Source organism: Aquarana catesbeiana, linkage group LG05 (genome assembly GCF_042186555.1).
Source record: "Aquarana catesbeiana isolate 2022-GZ linkage group LG05, ASM4218655v1, whole genome shotgun sequence".
NCBI classification, from domain to species: domain Eukaryota; kingdom Metazoa; phylum Chordata; class Amphibia; order Anura; family Ranidae; genus Aquarana; species Aquarana catesbeiana.
This window is the reverse complement of record NC_133328.1, coordinates 301330900-301351461: the sequence shown is the minus strand read 5'-3', so window position 1 is coordinate 301351461 and position 20562 is coordinate 301330900. Positions and strand designations below refer to the sequence as shown.

Sequence of the window (20562 nt, the reverse complement as noted above, 5' to 3'; positions counted from 1 at the left end):
AGCTATACTAATTCACAAGAAGCTGACTTGTTCAATAGAGAATGTGGGGACAGATCCTCAGGGTCGTTATGCCCATGGGTGTCCGCAGCAGGGGGCAAGGGGGGTCAAGTGCCCCCCCCCTCCGGAATCAGCAAGGTGTCCACACAAGACAAGTGGGTGTCCGTGAGCTGAGCGTTCCGCCGCAGACTTTTTTCTGAGTCTGCTGACTGCTGCTGCTCTCTGACATGATCTCACTCAGACTCACTCGCTTGGCCGCTCGGCTCCGCCTCCAGTCCCTACCCCACTGTGTAGAGAGAGTCGAGAACATGTAGATCCGGCTGGCGCCGCCCAGAAGTGGAGTGGTGATGCTCAGGTTATCCCTTGCCCCACCGTATGTCCCCCTCAAAATTAGGCTGCTTGGCCGGGCAGGATCGTTGTCTGTAAAAACATCAATCATGTGGACACAGCACAGATCCCTCCCTCCACCCCGCAGCTTAACTATTGGGCACTGTCTGCTATGTAATGACGCCTTCTGTGAGGAGAAAGGCAGTGATTGGGCAGGAATAAGGGAAGGGGGTGTGGCCAGCCTTCAAGGATCAGCAGCGGCCACGTCTCCTGCCTCTGGATGATGGAAACGCGGTCTTTTTTAAACTGGGCAGCATCAGGAGAGTAAGTGAAGGTGTACGGGAGAAGCAGAATGTACACATGTAGAGGAAATGGTAAGTGGCCGTGGACTGGCAATAGAAGAAGAACAAGGAGCAGGTCAGGTGAGCTGGATATGACTTCTTAGTCACATCTAGTGTTTACACAGATTCCAAATGGAGTGACTGTGTATACATTTCCAGACTCTGCAACTCTTATCTATCCACTTGTTATCTCAGCTCACTTAAGCTTTGCATAAGGTCAGCCACTGTTTGCTCCAGGATACATTGATTCCCTTAACCCTTCACCAGCCAGGTTTCTAGGTTATGAGCTTGATTCTCCATGGATTTATACAGTACACTGGCTCCAATACTCATACAGTATAGATGTTTTCATCAAGACCAAATATGGGCACCCATAACATATATATATATATATATATATAAAGATCTACATTCTCTACATTCTCTTATATGGGCATGGTATGCCTGAGTAACTTCCAATACAAAGTGAAGATGAATTATCTCTTATATGACACATATATCTTTCCAGTGCAAATTAGAAATACTTAATCAGACAATTGCAGTTTGATCCTTCTATGAAGCTTTTGCATCAGGTTTCTCAAACCTTTGCATGCCTGCACTTTTTGTGATAATGACTAAGCCCCTCCCATTCATTACATCGTTGAAAAGGGGCGGAGCATGGGTGACCTTAAAATGATGCCCCCCCCTAAAAAAAGTTCTGCGGACGCCCATGGTTATGCCATAGTGGTCCTAGAGGTTGAATCCCAGCGACTGGCGGTAGTGAATTTTTATATCCCACCCCCTTTTAAAAGTGAGGTCTTGTATACGGTCCTTGAGAAGGTTGCCACCTTTGGACCACTGGGGACTTCAACAATATTCTGGACTATGACCTGGACACCTCTAACCCGACTCAGGTGCAGAACCTGGAGCTGGGATACTGGGCAGACTCAGCGATCTTGGAGGAGGTGTGGCAGTGGAAACATCCCAGAGAGAGGGGTTACTCCTATCTTTCCCACGTCAGCACTTCCTCCTCTCGTATAGGCTTGGCATTTGCCAACCCAGCTCTACTGCCCCAGGTCACTGAGGTCTCCTACTTGGCCGGGGGAATCTCGGATCACACCCCCCCCTACAGGTTGTATTGACTCTTACCTCTGGTAGACGCAGTGGAGTGTGGAGGTTACATCCTGGATGGGTGGCGGAGCCCTCGGTGGAGGCCTTGGTCTCACCGCAGTTAAAGGACTATTGGGACCATAATGAAGGCACAGCGGACAGACCTGTAGTGTGGGATGCATTTAAGGCGTTCACCCGAGGGTGTATGTATCGGCCATCAAGGGCAGAGAAAAACTCTACCCCTGAAGAGCTTCAAGCTCATGAAATACTATGTGCAAAGACTCATGCTGATACACCCTTCCCTTCCTCCCTGGCTGAGTTGCAGATGGCCAGAAGAGCACTACTGGTGCACTTACAAAATCTCACTCAATGTAACTTCAAAACCAGAGCTAAAACACTGTTTGAAAAAGGGGACAAAAATGGGAAGTTACTAGCCTATCTGACTGCTGATGCTAGGACACATACAGCAATCTCCTGCATACACTCACCTGAGGGCACTCTTGTGAGAGATGGAGAGGGCATTAAGCGGGCATTTGTCTCTTATTACTCTGAATTGTATGCTCCTGTCCCATCGTATGACCATCAGGTTTTAGTGGATCTTCTGGACTCCCTCCAGAATCCGGTGCTACCAGCTGAGGTGGCGACCAGTTTGGACGCACCTTTTACAGACAAAGAATTGGCGAAGGCTGTTGCCTCTTTTCCGAATGGGAAGTCGCTGGGACCTGATGAGATTCCAGCCGAATGGTACAAACAACATGTAGAGCTCCTGTCCCCCAGACTCTTACAACTCCATGAGAACTGTTTAGAAACAGGTACACTACCTACTTCATTTTACGAGGCCCATGTGGTCTTACTGCCCAAACCTGACAAAGACCCTCTTTCTTGCTCATCGTATAGGCCTATAGCACTGCTCAATATGGACCTCAAAATTCTCACTAAAATGCTTACCAATCGGTTAATGAATATAATACATCAGTTAATATCGCCCAACCAAACTGGGTTCATGCCTAAAAAGGCCACAGATCTCAATATCCGGAGGGTGTATACACATACTCAGTTAGAGAATGGGGACTCATTGGGGGGGGGGGGGGGGCCTGGTGTTTTTTGATCTGGAAAAGGCATTTGACTCCATTGATTGGGGGTACATGACAGAGGTATTGCACCGTATGGGGTTTGGCCCCACCTTCCTTCAGTGGATATCGCTGCTGTACGACCATCCGGTTGCAGCCCTCCGTCTTAACGGCAGGGTGTCAGATGCCTTTCCGGTGTCCAGGGGCACCAGACAGGGGTGCCCGCTCTCACCGGGACTGTTTACATTAGTTATGGAGCCTCTTGCGATCGCGCTGCGTTCCTCCCCACAGATACAGGGTATTACTGTTGGCACCCTGACTGAAATTACGTCTCTTTATGCTGACAATCTAGTGTTATTTATCAAAGACACTGGACCGTCTCTGCAGGCAGCGCTGTTGCTATTAGGCAAATTCTCGGGGGTCTCTGGCCTTAAAGTTAACTGGACCAAGTCTAAAATACTCCCCTTGCGGTCCCATGCTGTACCCGGACAAGCTGATCCCGATAATCCCTTGCAATGGGTGAGCCACATTAAATATCTGGGGCTTCTAGTCACAAACTTGGTGACTGATTTCATTAACCTCATGGTCTCCCTTTTACTTGGTATTCTATCTAAAAAGTTCCACGCTTAGAAAAACCTTCCACTGTCCCTCATAGGGAAGATAAACCTGATCAAAATGAAAATTCTGCCCTTGCCACTGTATGTCCTTAGAAATTCCCCAGTATGGGTCCCAAAATCTCTTTTCAAGTCGATAGACAGTATGCTCTCCTCCTTTCTGTAGCAGGGGAGACCTCCCCACCTGAAACTGACCATACTTCAGCAGCCATGGGGGAAAGGGGGTCTTGCGGTACCTAGCTTTTACAAATATTTCCTAGCTGGCCAACTGACAATAGCTCACCGCTGGCTGACTTCTCCCCCAGATGACGCCTCTGTGTCTCTGGAGGCGGCCTGTGTGAGCTCCTATGAGGCGCTCTCGCACTTGGTCTACAGAGGTTTGAGGTCCCCATACTCCCTGACTCCCTCCATGCGCTCTGTAATAAGGGCATGGAATGTGACTCGGGGATTGCGGTCGACTAGTGCCAACAGGTTCTCCCCCAATTTACCACTGTGGAAAAATCCCAATTTGGTACACTTTTATGATTACCCAGACCCCTTTGTCTGGACTAAGTATGGGGTCAAAACTTTACATCGTATTGTACTAAATGGCACCCTAATGTCATTTAATAAACTCAAGGAGTGCCTCACCATACCCAACTCACACTTCTTCAGATACATCCAACTGTGACATGCTTTTTACTCTCAATTTGGCAGGGAACCGCTGAACCTTGACCCTAGTGACTTAGAATTACTGACACGCAGTGACTCCTTAGTCAAACCAGTCTCTAGCCTATATAAGGATCTATATACAAATTATATAACTAATTAATCTATCATGGAAGAGCTTGTCTACCCCAACATTGGAGGCCTTGAAGTCTTTGGTCAACAAAGCAATACCATATTATAAAGCTACCTACCTGAGCAGAGAGGCTCTAACCAAGTTTAACAAGGTCTGGGGTGGGTGGATGGCTTCAGTGGACATGGTCTCGGACTAACTACGTTATCAAATATATTCACTGACCTAGGCGTTTGCTGTCGAGTCATGAAGGATAAATATTTTTTGTTTTTTTTGGGGTGCTAGAGGAGTGCAGATCAACCAGAGACTAATGTAAAGATTCTTTCATCAGGAGGCTCCTGTATGTACATAGAGGTTACTGCTTCTCCTGGTAAGGGAACTAAGGGGTTTGGGGAGGAAAGAACCGCATAAGCAGATATTAATTAATTATTTTACACTGGAATGTTTTACTCTGTAATCCAGTGGTTGTTCCCGCTTTTTTCAGGCTGTTGTTTGTTTACATGTCATAAAATTTAATAAAAAAGTTGTTTACAAAAAAAAGACTGTTGCCATAGGAGACAGCATTCCTGCACATGCAGATGTGGCATCTTGCTGGAAGCCTTTCCCTGCACAGCTGTCTTCCTATTGAAGTCTCGGAGTCTGCTAATTGAAATTGCAACTACTTAAGGGTGTCCTGGCCCTAAACCTCTTTCCCCCATAAAAGTTTGTAAGAGAAATAAACATCTCTTTTGCATTCAAGAAGTGTCTGGCGCCCAATAACTGTATCCACCTTGCACCCACTATGCCTCACAACCCACCATATACAGAAGGATTTCAGATATCTCTGGCCCTGGAGGTTCTCATTAGACTGAAGGAGGCCGGAGACCTTGCTACATTAGAAATCCGTGTGACTGTTTTGATGTTGAATTTTAAAAGCAGCGGTCTTCTGTCAGATTAGCAAACGTTTGAGATCAGCAGGAATGCCGCTGCTTTTTAAATTCAACATCAAAACAGTGTCACGGACTTCTAAATACTGTTTTTGATGATATGAGCTCAGTTTAGTGATAAAAATATGTGTGAAATGCAAGATTTTGGTGGGTGTAAAAAGATGTCCACTTGGCGACAGACTTAGAGTGGCCGAGTGAGGGGTGTACCAAGATGGCCCTGACGGAACGTCACTTCCATTACAAAATCAGACAGGTCGCCTAATCTGACAATGTTTTGTCAGATTAGGTGACCCATCAGATTTTGTAACGGAAGTGACGTTTTGTCGCCGCCACCTTGGTACACTCATCCACAGTATGAATACAGTGAGAAGGGGCAAGCGGACATCTTGTTACACCCACCGTAGTTTTGCATTTTACACTTATTTTTAACTGTAAACTGAGGTTATATAGTGAAATACAGTACTTAGAACTCAATTTGACTGTTTAGATGTTGAATGTTAAAAGCAGCGGCAAGCCTGCTGATCTCACAGGTTTGCTAAACTGACAGAAGTTCGCTGCTTTTAAAATTCGACATCTAAACTGTCAGACGGAGTTCTAAGTACTGTATTTCACCTTAAAATAGACAAATGGTCGCACTCTGAATATCCAAAAAACTTGCTCGATGTACCTTTATTGTCACAAGTGTATCAGACAAACACAGGACAAGCAGTTGACTTGTTTCGCAAGCAATAGTTTCACAAGCTATATTGCTTGCAAAAAATGTCAACTGCTTGTCCTGTGTTTGTCTGATACACTTGTGACAATAAAGGTACATCAAGCAAGTTTTTGGGATATGTTTCACTATATAACCTCAGTTTACAGTTAAAAATAAGCGTAATATGCAAAACTCAGGTGGGTGTAACAAGATGTCCACTTTCCCCCTTCTCAGTGTATCCTTAGTGTGGGCGAGTGCGGGGTGTAGCAAGATGGCAATGACAAAAACGTCACTTCCGTTACATATTCTGACAGGTCGCCAAACCTGACGAAATAGGTGCATGGTTTCCCTCACTTGGCTCCGATAAGATGGCGCCTGTACTGCAGTCAGATATAAAGTATACACATCCCCTTAGTGTTCTTCACATTGGTCTTCGGTAGGCGGTGCCGCTTGTTTGTATTGGAAGCCTGCTACTAGGTAGGAGTCCGCTGACGTCAGGGGGCGGGCACTAGTGGCTGAGTTTCGGTGCTGCTTCCGTGCTCGGTAATATTGGTTGGAGTGATCGGAAGGCTCTGTAGTGCTCGGGTGTATTCTCCGGATACCATGAATAGAATCTTCGGGAAGTCAAAGCCAAAAGCTCCCCCGCCCAACCTGACAGACTGCATCGGAAATGTGAGTGAGTAGACACAATGGGGAGTTCGGACACAATGGTTGTCAGCTGACACTAGGGGGACACGGGCTGTCACCTGACACTGAGATCTTCTCTATAGTCTGTGACTTATCAGAGAGCTCCCATGTAGACCCCCTCCAATCATTAGTGTGTTCTAATGACAGGCCTAGGAGCCCGGGGCTCACTACTACTTCCTGCTGGTCTTGTGACCATGACTGCTCCTCTCAGGTGACACATTAGTCACCTACTCCACCTCTATGGCCTCTTATACAATCACACCAACTCTGCTCACACAAAGACACACAATAAAGTAGATCTAAAGATCTTTTTTCTTTCAGAGTGGAGAGGGATTAGAACCCCTTGGAATAGAGAGAGAAAGTAAGAAAATAAAATGTACTAAAGGATAGAAAGAGCAATATTTACTCACAAACCTGATAAATAAAAACGCATGTCATAACAAGTGAACTTCACTGCATAAAGGTCTATCGTCATCCAACGGTCCTGTCAGAGGACCAGGAGGTGTCCAAACGGCTGACGCGTTTCAAGGAGCAAACCCTCTTCATCAGAGCCAAAACTGTGGATGTTCACTGCTAGGTCGGTGCCCCTTTATCTCTGTTTCAATATTTTCCAGTTTGAGGATGCCCAATATCCTGAGAAGATGTCAAGACCACCAGCATTAAGAAATCTACATACACTTCACACCCCTGGGTTACCATTGTGAGCGCAGGAGAATATTACATGCTGAATTAGAACCCCTGTCAGGATTTATTGCTGTCTGTGCTCCTATTTGGAAGAATTGCCCTCTCTATTTGTCCTGTTTACTGTTACCACTGAGCAAATCCCAAATTTTGGGTTGTCACCAGAACAGGAATAGAGGTGAAATCTTCCAATGGGGACACTAGTTCTGGTGATCAGGAATGAGTTCCTAGCCTGTTCAGATCCTAGTCTGAACCTACCTGAGCTATCCCACCATGAAGCTGTCACTTTGTCCAACTAATCATAATATACATGCAACTGCAGGGAATACCTCATGCACTTTAGATTGGTGGGATAGCTCAGGCAGCTTCAGTCCAAGTTCAGTGTTATGTCAATATTTCCATCACACTATTTTGTGGATAAGGCCCTTTTCACACAGGGCTTGTCCGTTTTGACAGACTCAACGTGGATCGATTAGTTGATCTCTGCTGAGCAGACGGATGACAGGTCCGTCTCCACTCTCTGTGCAGAGATGGACCTGTCAGAGCCCGACTGTCCTCTACGGCAGTGGTTATCAACCCTGTCCTCAGGGCCCACTAACAGGCCAGGTTTTATGTATTACCTTGGGGAGATGCAGACTAGAATACAGCAATCACTGAGCAGCAAATGATATCACCTGTGATGTATTTCAGTTATCTTGCAAACCTGACCTGTTAGTGGGCCCTGAGGACAGGGTTGATGACCACTGCTCTATGGGAGATCAGATGAAAACAGATCCGCCTGCGCGTTTTCATCCGATTCCATCTAATCCGCCAGACGGATGGAAAATAGTGTCTTGATCCATCTGAATTTGGCGGATCGGATTAGATATCGGCAGATGTCAGCGCACATGTCACAGCTGACACCCATCACTCCATAGAGGTGAATGGAGCGTCCGATCATGTCCGCCTGAAAAACCGACAGGTGGACCTGATCAGACAGCATGTGTGAAAGGGGCCTAATGCTTGGGAGTAGCGGATGCTTAATGCAACAACCATTGGGAACTGGGGACATCACAGATCAAATGCACATATTCGCCAGTACACCACGAATTACATGACTGATGAAGGGGTCCTGCGTGGCTCCAAAACTTTGAATTCTATCCTCTGTGATGCGATAGATTTTAAATTTCAGATGTTATTCTATGATACATAATGTGCAGACTAAGATCAAGTCCAAACGCAATATTCCCCACGCACAGGCTGAAAATGGCTGTTCAGTAATGCTGGTTGCGGTAATGACCACAGGCAGGAAACAGACAATCCAAGTGAAGAAATGTCATCAGCACGCCAAAGATTCCTCAAAAGGGTCCAAAGCTTTAATTTCAAGGTCACATGGTACACATACGGCAATGTTTCGTTTTACAAAGGGCCCCTTCATCATGCAAGTGGCAAGCCTGACGAAGGAGCCTTGTGTGGCTCTGAAACATTGGCGTATGTGTACCATGTGACCTTAAAATTAAAGCTTTGGATCCTTTTTGAGGAATCCTTGGCGTGCTGATGACATTTCTTCACTCAGACTAAGATCAAAACATGCCTGACTCTTCCCTACTGATGACTAGCAGGGTTTTCCTCACTTTGGAGGGACTTCCTCCCACTGTTTTGGCTACGGTACAGGAAGTGAAGTCTCCCCAGTGGAACTTTGTTGCACGCAAATACACCACAGGTGCACACAAATGCAACTCGGTAAGATTCCATTCACACCTGGGCCCGCGATCTCAAAACACACTACAATCACAAAATGCAGGTACTTTTTTTTTTTTTTTTTAATGGCAACTTAAGTGCAGTGCAGCTCTGCTGCGATTGTTGAGGCAAATCACATCGTGTGAAGCTTGTCGCCCAAAAGAAGCTCCTGCTTTTATTTGGGCGACAAGCATCATGCAATGCGATTGCTACGTGATAAATCGTGGCAAAACTGCATTGCGTTTTAGGTGCCATTGAAAATAATGGCACCTGAACCTGCACTTTGTGAATGTAGTGCGCATTGCGATCGTGGTCCCAAAATGTCCAGGTGTTAATGGAGCATTAAAAAAAACTCCTAATACATCACTTGCGTTGTACGAAAGGTGTTCTTTGTAAAAAATCTTTGTGTTGTTTGCATATGCCTGACAAATATATCTTTTGATTGTTCTGACATTTTTATATCTTTTGTAAAACTTTTTTTTTTTTTTTTTCAAATAAAGAATGCATACACCAAAATGCATGGTACTTTGTTACCTTGTGTTTTGTTGTGGGTAAACGCATGTGCTTTGCTAGATGTGTGGGGGTGCCATTAAGAATCCATAGCACCGCTGTGCATCTGCAAAAGGGCTGCACATTTTTGTGCATTGTGGGAAAGCATGTGATTTTTGTGCACGTTCCCACAGGGCACAAATGTGAACACAACCTTAGGGACAACATACACGTTACAGTCAGACTGTACAATGCCTGTATAATCAACCTTGGATTTACCAGATTGTTATATGATGACCTAAACTATACAAATGTGTAAGGCAAGCCGTTGCACTATTCAGTTGGTTAAACGAAAAGATTGTACAATCAGCTTGTATGATGTATGGCCAGCTTTACCTAATGGCTTGAATAGTATAACTATTACAGCAGTTCATCAGCCTGAACATTGATACAAGTAGGATGGATCTGTGTACCAAAATCTGACTATTTCTGGAGTGCATTCAGAAATTCTAATGACTTCAAGATGAATTCCAGGAATGGTATATTACATAGTTACACTGGTCTAGCATGGATCACTATAACAATACGACTACCATACCTGGCCAATGCTCCTGGAAGCTGGAAATCACTGAAAGACACACCCCATTGATCTCCACTTGCTTCTAGGTCCTGCACTGTGTGGCTGCCCCGCCTTTTGGCATGTCTCCACTCCGCTTCTCCACCTAGTCCAATCAGAAAACATTTTGCATTCATTGGAAACATTCTCTGAATGGCATCCATGCTGAGCGGCCGACCCCTGCTTAGCATGGGACCCAGAAGCAAGTGGAGATCACTTTTTTTTTTTTTTTTTTTTCTTTAAGTTTTACAAGCGCAGCGACGGCAATAAGTCAATCTGCTGATTTCTCACGCTATCTGGAAAAAAAAAAAAAAAAATACAGCCCATTTAGACCCTTTCTTAAAGCAGAACGTTACCCATAATAACTTGATAATAAAAAAAAAAAAAAAAAAAAAAACATTCTTTAGCAAGGAATATACATTCCACATTAATAATTACTCTACCAAAATGAGTGTGTGCTGTAAATTGCCTCCAGCATTGCTCCTGTTTCTTCTTGCTGGAGGCGGCCGTTTTGCTGAAACCCAGAGTGACAAAAATAATGCTCAGATCCATACATAATTTCATCTATTTTAGTCTGTAAACTCTGTATAACGAGATTTCTGAGTCAATAAAGTATGTGCTCAAGATACTATAAGCTAATGGGCTAACATGAATGATGATCACCAAACTGAGTGTTGGGTGTGTTTGAGGACTACTACATCATGTTAGGAATTTACCACTAGCAAATATTAAAGTAGCTGTAAACGCTTAGGGCTCATTCACACCATACGTACATGGAAACTGCACAGATTTCACTTTCAGAGACATGAGTTTACATCCTTATCACATCAGTCTTCATGCGTGTTTCAGTGAGGTGTTTTTTTGTTGTTTTTTTTTTTTTGGACATTGACTTTAGTTTTCATGCATGTCAGTTTTATGTCCTGTTCACCCCACAGTGTTGATGTTGCGTCAGTTTTTTTCCCCATGCAGAAAACTGCATACACGCTGCAGATTCCTGTGCAGAAAAAAATCTGCACGTGATACCAGTGTTGTGGTGTGAAGAGGGCTCATAGAGACCAATTGTGTTTTTTTTTTTTTTTTTTTTTTTTTTTTTTGTTTTTTTTTTTTTGTTTTTTTTTTGTTTTTTTCTTCCTTTGCAGAATGCGTGCAGAAAAACCAATGTCTCTACACCATGGTGTGAACGAGGCCTTACATATACCCAGTGAAGTGACTGGCCTCAGGTCATACACAGAAATGAAACAAATCCTCCTATATCAATTGTACCTGTTTATCTGCTGCCGTCTTTCCCCTCCATCCATTCAAAGTGCAGAATTTAAACAGGATCTCTCAGCTCTGAAAAGCAGGGGGTGGAGAGATAAACTTACATCAGTAAGAAGAGCTCTAAGAGCTGATTGGAGGGAAGGGGCACACCCCCTGCACAGGAACAGAGCTGAGGCTGTCAATCTGCTTGAGGTCCCTCCCCTGTCACCTCTTTTCTCATGATGTCAGGTAAACTCATCAGAAGTGATTTATGCTGATAGCAGGGGAATGAAGTAACAGATAAAAGTGACAGTGCTCTGGATTGAGACAAGTACACGCTACAGAGGTATATGCTTTGTTCATTTTTAGTTATAATGTGAAAGTTGGCAAATGTGATTGGTTGCTGTAGGTCAAAAAAGATGGTTCTTTATTCAGATATTTTGAAATTTGAGGTCCAGTGTATTTATCATGGTGCTGAGAAGACTATCTAGGATACTACAGATTCAGAACGTCACAATTTCAGTGATATATGAGAAATTGCCAGAAAACTATTTTGCTTTGAGAATGAGTAAAAGCATTCCTGCTTCCCCTTCTCCCCAAAGGTTGACAGCAGAGCAGAGTCAATTGACAAAAAAATCTCACGACTTGATGCAGAACTGGTGAAGTACAAAGACCAGATGAAGAAGATGAGGGAAGGTCCATCCAAGGTAGGTGCAATGACATCATTTGAAATGTATTTCTTTAGCAACACTCTTTAAAGCTTGAAATAAATCAAAGTGTTAAATGTTGGAGATGCCTTGCACCCATTTCCGCATTGACAACTCATTGTTGTAAAATCTTGTCAGTTTTTTTTAGTTCCTATTTTGATGTCCCCAGTCTTAAGGCTACATTTGCACAGGCATTTATCCATTCTTCAAATCTCCGCAGCAAGAATCTGATTCCTGTGGCTGGGATTGACAGCCGTGTACAGATTGCTGCAGCCACAGAGTCTGTACAGTGCAATGATAGGCTGTCACCGGCTGAAGCTGTTTGTGGCTGTTCGCACAAAGTATGTTCTGCCACGATCACCACAGGTAATCGCTGGCTGTGTGAACAGTCACAAAAAGCTGCAGCCACCGACAGTCTGTCATTGTACTGTATGGGCTTGGTGGCCACAGCTATCCACATGATTGTCAATCCTTGCTGCAGGAATCTCCCTTTATTTTTTTTTATCATATGCTCATAAAACTTCAGCTGCCTACAGATTATTTTGACATTTGGCATTTATTTTTGATCATATGCTCAGTTTGAATAGCCCAGATGTGTAAGGACACATCTGCAGGGGCGTTGAGCCACGCTGCAAATCCCAGCTGCAAGAATCTACTGATTCCAGCAACAGGGATTGACAGCAGTGTGCGGATAGCCAGTGATTACCTGGATGCATTTTGTGTGAGCAGCCGCAGCTATCTGCACACAGCTGTCAATCCCAGCTGGAGGAATCTGTAGATTCTTGCCGCTGGGATTTGCAGTGTGGTTCAACGCCTGTGCCAATGTGGCCTTACACACCTGGGCAATGATAAAAAAAAAAAGGCCAAATGTCAAAATGATCTGTAGTCAGCTGAAGTTTCACTATATTGCCAAAGTACATGAATTTTAATGGCATCCCAGTCTTGGTCCATAGGGTTCAATATTAAGTTGGCCCACCCTTTGCAGCTATAACAGCTTCAACTCTTCTGGGAAGGCTGTCAGCAAGGTTTTAGGAGGGTGTCTATGGGAATGTTTGACCATTTTTCCAGAAGCGCATTTGTGAGGTTAGGCACTCATGTGGATGAGAAGGCCTGGCTCACAGTCTCCGCTCTAATTCATCCCAAAAGTGTTCTATGGGGTTGAGGTCGGGACTCTGTGCAGGCCAGTCAAGTTCCTCCACCCCAACTTCGCTCATCCATGTCTTTATGGACCTTGATTTGTGCACTGGTCCAGATCATTTGGTGGAGGGGGGGATTCTGGTGTGGGGCTGTTTTTTAGGGGTTGGGCTTAGGCCCCTTAGTTCCAGTGAAGGAAACTCTTAGGCAGTGTTTCTCAGCTCCAGTCCTCAAGGTGCCCCAACAGGTCATGTTTTTAGGCTTTTCATTATTTTGTACAGGTCATTTGATTAGTTTCACTGCCTTAGTAATTACCACAGCCGTTTCATCTGAGGGAAATCCTGAAAACATGACCTGTTGGGGCACCTTGAGGACTGGAGTTGAGAAACACTGTCTTTAGGCATCAGCATACCAAGACATTTTGGACAATTTCTTGCTTCCAACTTTGTGGGAACAGTTTGGGGCTCCTTCCTGTTTCAACATGACTGCGCACCAGTGCACAAACTAGGTCCCTAAAGAAATGGATGAGGGAGGTTGGGGTCGAGGAACTTGAATAGCCTGCCCAAATATAACACCTTTGGGATGAATTAGAGCGGAGACTGTGAGCCAGACCTTCTCGTTCACATCAGTGCCTGACCTCACAAATGCACTTCTGGAAGAATGGTCAAACATTCCCATAGACACACTACTAAACCTTGTGGACAGACTTCCCAAAAGAGTTGAAGCTGTTATAGCTGCAAAGGGTGGGCCACGCAGTTCATATGTGTGTAAAGGCAGGCGTCCCAATACTTTGGTAATCTAGTGCAGCCTTTCTCAACCAGTGTGCCTTCAGAGGTTCTCAGATGTGCTGCGGGATCAGGGTAGAGAAGGGCTGTCAGATGTGCCCGATCTCCCGATCCCCTGCCGAACTGTACATCGGCACTGTGAGAAACTCCGTCAGCCTCAGCAAAGTAAAAATAAAGTGCAGGAGAGTGTGCTGTGCTCTCTGCTTCCCCCTACAGTGCAGTACCCGGCTGAATGAGGAAACTAGAAAGGTACTGTGATAGAAGCTAGATTCAATTTAAAAGGGCTTTATACGTGTGCGTGTGCTCATGTGGCTGTATGTGTGCACGTGTCTGTATGTGTGTGTGTATGTATGTTACTTTTAATCCTGACACCCCCCCCCCCCCAATTCCTGTACCATCAGGTCTGCTTTTGGGCTTGTTTGTGATAGCAGCAAGGACTGCTGCTGCTCTGAAAAGCAATCCATGCACAGATCGCTTTTCAGAGGCATTATGTTGCCTCCTCACCACCTGTTTTAATGCAGCATCACTACACCACAACCATGCAATGCACACAGCTGCGGGGTAGTTGCAGTGCAGCCCCATTCACTCTGGGTTGCAGCTGCAGCCACAGCATGTGTACACCCCCAGCTGCTGCCTCTGCAGCTAAAGGGGGAGAAGTTGGGGGTGGTAAAAACAGCTCAACCATGTGGTTTTACCGCCCCTCCAACCTGACATGCGAACAAGCCCTTGGTTCACATGTGTGGCTGCATGCTGCGTGTGGGGCAACCCATTCATTTCAATGGGCTTCCCTACCCACAAAAATGCAGGGAAAGATGCCCTCTGCCTTTTTTTTTTTTCTTTTAAATTGCACTGCACCAAAAGCACCCCGCGTTTTCCAATATGTGTGGTACTATTAAGAATTAATGGCACCCCTAAAGAGCAGAGCATTTGTCTGTGTGTCAGGAACGAGTGCAATTTTGCGTGTTCCGCGACACACAGTAACGTGAACCAAGCCTTGGACTGGGGTGCCTCAAGACTGAAAATACTTTTTAAGGGCGCCCCGACTGGAAAACGGTTGAGAAACGCTGATCTAGTGTATATGTAAGTTTCCCCCCCCCCCCCCCCAAACAAACAAACAAACAAACAAACAAAACTAATATTAAACAAGAAAAACAAAAAGAAAAACAGTCCGACAAAAATGTAAACAATTTATTTTTCCTTTCCTTCTTCCTTCCCTTTTTAATTAGACAAATTATATCGGCAACATTATTATTTAAATTGATTTATCATCCACTCGCTTGTGGATGATTTTTTTTTTCTTTAAAGGTCAGTTTAGGTAGGAAATGCTGATGCTCTTCTGGTATCCGAACATTCCCCATTTTCACAGTCCCCAAGTCCAGGCCTTTTTTAAAACAATCTACTGAGCTGCCCAGAACCACCTCTGGAGGGAGTCTATTCCCCATTTTCACAGCTCTTACTGTGAAGAAACCTTTCTGTATTTGGAGATTAAATCTCCTCATTTCCGCCAGACATAAAGAGTGCCCCCTTGTCCTCTGTGATGACATTAAAGTGAATAACTCAATACCAAGTTCACTATATGGACTTCTGGGTTCATAAATTCTGTGATCAAAGAAAGTTTGTCTATCAGTTCCACAATGCAAAATTATTATTTATGAGATAAAAGAAATTTGCATGCTCCCAAATATGTCACAGTTTATAGAAGAGTAGCTTTTTCCATGTATATTTACCTTCCTACATGGTATGTTGCTTTTGGCCTCTTACTACTACAAAAAAATGTGTGCTGCATATCTTGCTACGTGTGACTGGTCTGTGCTTCATACATACCATTTTGCTGAGTAAGTAGGTGTGTTTGTCACATTACTGGTTCTAGAGTAGATCTAAAGATCACACACAGTATATCTAAAAGTAAACACCTTTTACTGGAGTCATGCAGCAAGCATGAGCTGTCATTGACAGAATACTTGCTCCACTTGCATGTCTTCTATTTTCCTGATTCCATGTTTTGAACTGTATAATTTTTTAATGAACACAAATGTTAAATTTGCATTTTCTGAGTTTTGTGGTGAATAACAACCACCTTTAAAACATTTGGGGACCCATTTATAAATAGGTGAATTTGCTATACACCAAACATTCACTGCAGGTGAATTAATCACTGTAATTTAAAATGCATGCATCAGAGAGATACATCAGCAGTTGATTTAAATATGTCACATTCACTGCATTCAAAGTATACCTCCTTATATTTGATCTTTTGTATTCTTTTACACTGAGGAGACTAGAAATGTCGGCAAAAATTCTGTTTTGTGCATCTCTGCATTTAACACCTAGTTAATTATTAAGTCAACCACTTTTTATTGCTTTGAGCTATAACCTCAGTATTATCTAGAATTTTGTATAAAATGTTACCTAAAAACTAAAAAGAACCATAGAGATGGCCAAGGACCGACTGGTCCACAGCCAGTTCTTTGATAACCCAGCGGCACCACTGGATTAGATCCTGGGACCCCTTAGGCGCCGGTGGGAGGGGGCTGTTAAAACCATCCAGTGGCTATTTAGCTGCTAGCCTTTGCATTAAAGGGAATAGCTGGCTGAACAAAACATTCCCGGGATGATGCCTGTAGCTGCAGACATTATCCTGGTATAACATGGATGTCCACCTGGGAACTGGTTAAACAAATGATTAAAGTGGTCAAGAACATGGATGAAATATTTATATAAAATCTTAGTATACGCTGTCAGCACATTTTTCATTTCTAAAAAAAGATAAACAAAATACATGGGGGGGGGGGAATGGTTTCAGATCACCCTACAGAATTTCACTGGGACGGAGGTCTGATCCTAAAATATGATACAAACGCAGTGCTGGATGGAGCCTGCTGCTATAGCAATTCTACAAACCTGTACGACAGTAAGTTGATTGGTCGTCTGGAAACATAGAACATGCAACTCTGTGCACATATTGCAGCATGTATGTGTTCCTTGATCATCCGATCAAGGGCGAATACTGCTGTGCAAAATGTAAGCACATTTCCCTGGAAGCCCAGATTCTGACTCTAGGGAAGCAACTGTCAAAACTGAGAAGACTCTCCATACTAAAGGAGAGATGGGATCGTACCAGGCAGGAGCCAGCACAGAGGTGGGTGGAGATAAAGAGGGGCAGGTACCAGAGCAGAGTAGATGGGTGATAGTCAGGAAGGGTAGAGGGGAAAGTACCAAGGAGGCCGGTCCTGGGCTGGAACATCCCAATAAGTACACCCGTTGTGTGACATTGGTGAAACCAGTCAGGGACCAGCATTGCTGGAGCAAAGTGACACCCCTAGCTGCCAGGGGAATAACTCCTCCAGTGAGGGTGGAAGTAAAGCCAAGGGAAAGGAAAGACAGATTCTCGTGGTAGGGGACTCAATTCTTGGAAGAACAGAGAGGGCAATCTGTCACAAAGACCTGACGCGCCGAACTGTATGTTGTCTACCAGCCGCTCTGGTTTGGCACATCACGAATCTGGTGGGCAGATTACTGGGAGGGGCTGGGGAAGACCCGGCTGTCGTGGTGCACGTTGGCACCAATGACAAGGTCAGAGGAAGATGGAGTATAACAAAAAAATAATTTTAGGGACTTGGGAGCTACATTTGAGGAAAAGGACCTCCAAGGTAGTTTCAGAAATACTACCGGTACCTCGAGCCGCACCAGAAAGGCAGAGGGAGATTAGGAAAGTAAACAAATGGCTGAGGAGCTGGTGTAGAAAGGAGAGGTTTGGGTTCCTGGAGAAATGGGCCGACTTCTCAGTCGGTTACCAGCTCTTTAGCAGGGAAGGACTGCACCTAAATGGGGAAGGTGCAGATCGGCTGGGAGTGAATATGGCCAACAAGTTAGAGGAGCTTTTAAACTGGGTGACAGGGGGGAGGGTTCAGAGGTAGAGATAGTCAGCACGGAACAAATTCCAGAGGGTAGTATTGGGGGCATTAGTGGTAGGTTGACTAAAGCACCTAAACCCGAGGTAAGTACAGTAATAAGTCCTATTTGCAACCTCAGAACACCCAATAAGGAGATCGTATGCATCTGGTCCAAACTACGTGGTATGTTCACCAATGCCAGGAGTCTGGCGGACAAGATGGGAGAACTAGAGCTACTGTTGTACCAGGAGGATTTTGATTTTGTAGGAATTTCAAAGACTTGGTTCAACAGCTCTCATGATTTGCTGGCAACCATTCAAGGGTATTCCCTAAATCGCAGGGATAGAGAGGATAGAGAGGATAAAAAAGAGGGAAGGGTATGCCTGTTTATCAAAAATGATGTACAAGTGAATGTGAGAGATGACATCCCTAATGGAGCAAAGGAGGAGGTGGAATACTTATGGGTAGAGCTATAAAGGGAGGAAACTAAGGGGAAAACAATACTGGGCGTATGCTATAGGCCCCCTAACCAAAGGGAGGAAGGCCCGTAGACGTGATGTATCTGGATTTTGCAAAGGCAATTGATACAGTTCCCCATAAATGTTTACTGTACAAACTAAGGTCTGTCGGCATGGACCATAGGATGAGTACATGGATTGAAAACTGGCTAAAGGGGCGAGTTCAGAGGGTAGTGATAAATAGGGATGACTCAGAATGGTCCGGTGTGGAAAGCAGGGTCCCCCAGGGTTCTGTGCTGGGACCAATCCTATTTAGTTTATTCATAGACGACCCGGAGGATGGGATAAACAGCTTAATCTCAGTATTTGTGGACGATACTAAGCTAAGCAGAAAAATGTATAGAGCCACCTGTAGATCATAAAACTGGAAACTTATGCCACATCCCACTTGTACACAGAATAAGCAAAAAGGTTGCTCCTGGGATTTTATGGGCAAGGGAGGAAGACCAGATAAAGAGGTGACAAGCGTTTATAAAAGAATTTATACAAAGTTTATTGAATACAAAAAACATGAATTAGCACAGTGAATTATTCTAAAAACAAGGGTTGATAGTCATACTGTATGATGGTATGATGCAGCTAAGTTCTGAAACACATGATTGATTTCACTGTAAGAGGCCAAGTGAAGTGCATGTACACAGAAATCCCAACATGTTTTGGAATATATCCTTAGATACCTAATTCCTTCTTCAGTGGCTGGTTTAGAACAGGCTGTATTGTCTGGTGATACAACAGCAAAAAAGCAGGAGAAATGTATATAAAGTACAATGTATAAATCTGTAAACGCAGTAGGTGACAACATGATATACAGACAGGGCAGGCATTTTGAATCTGACAATACTCACATAATGGCTATCTTTGATGAATCTTAGTCACATAAGGATTCACAGGTTGTCAGGATTTGCATATCCATACTGTCCCATCACACATTGGAATTCTCTAAAGCATAAATGGGGAGTGTATGTATATCCCCCAAACACAGGTGACACAAAGTTCACCGTGCTGGATAAGCGTATATGTATGATGTAAAAGGAGTAGACCGCAAGATATCTCCATCACAAAGACACCGGAGCTCACGAGGATCGACTATAAATGGAGACGGGCCTAGCACAAAAGGTATATGTGTGTAAGATGGATGACATAGTTTGCAGCCAAGCATATAAATTGTGAAAAAGAACAACAATATATGCAGCAATATATAGTAAGTATGCATGCATATAGATGCATGTATAAAAGGGCTGCCAAGGTATGGGGATTGTACTATTAACAGGTCAAGAGACCTATATAGTATAGAATCCTAATGGTTGTTTGAGCAATAGAAAGCAAGACAAAAGTGTATACAAAGGAAAATCTTACTTATAATGCAGATCTGGGCAAAGTCTCCTCACTCCATGGGGATTGTGTGATCCTGGCTTGTGCAGAATCTGACTAATGACATTGCCTGTTTTATATGGGTAAGGAGGTCAAAGATGCACGCCCAATGAGCAAATGGAATCCAATGCTCAGGGCGGATGGACGTCAGGTGATCAGAGGGCCCACCACGTAGTTGAGCCTCTCCGAACACCTGCATCAAGGAAGTGCCTAGAGGCTCCTCTACCTGACGATCCCCTGGCACAAGTGGTGTCCAGCATCACTGCTCTAAATGGCCCGATGATGTCCGACGTCGTGAGGCCGCCGACACGCTGGGTGGACGGTACATCCAGGTCTAGATGGAAAGACCACACTGCACATGCATCCACAGCACAAGCCTAGGACTGAGCCCAAAGAATGCCCTGAGACATGGTGAGTGCCAGGGGCCCCCCCGCGTGCCGGGGAGCTCCGGTGAGAAAACAAATGGCAAAGCTTGCATCGCAGACAATCAGAGGTTTCCAAGGACTGTGCGAGAGAACATTTAAATAGGGAGATAAGGCAAAACCTAAACGACATAAAACCGATATTAACATGGAGTACATATGCATATACAGTCAGGTCCATAAATATTGGGGCATCGACACAATTCTAATCTTTTTGGCTATATACACCACCACAATGGATTTTAAATGAAACAAACAAGATGTGCTTTAACTGCAGACTTTCAGCTTTAATTTGAGGGTATTTACATCCAAATCAGGTGAACGGTGTAGCAATTACAACAGTTTGTATATGTGCCTCCCACTTTTTAAGGGACCAAAAGTAATGGAACAAATTAACAATCATCCATCAAACTTTCACTTTTTAATACTTGGTTGCAAATCCTTTGCAGTCAAATGCAGCCTGAA

The 20562-nt window shown here is 44.3% G+C and overlaps 1 protein-coding gene across 1 annotated transcript in view; it reads left to right on the top strand.

Moving 5' to 3' along the window:
• The first annotated feature begins 6304 nt into the window (after positions 1-6304).
• Positions 6305-20562, top strand: part of CHMP5 (charged multivesicular body protein 5) — a 48008-nt gene continuing 33750 nt past the window's right edge. The window contains exons 1-2 of the mRNA XM_073630820.1: positions 6305-6508; positions 11870-11974. Coding sequence (XP_073486921.1) covers positions 6440-6508; positions 11870-11974 — 174 coding nt within the window. The 5' untranslated portion in view covers positions 6305-6439. The remainder of the gene's footprint in view (positions 6509-11869; positions 11975-20562) is intronic.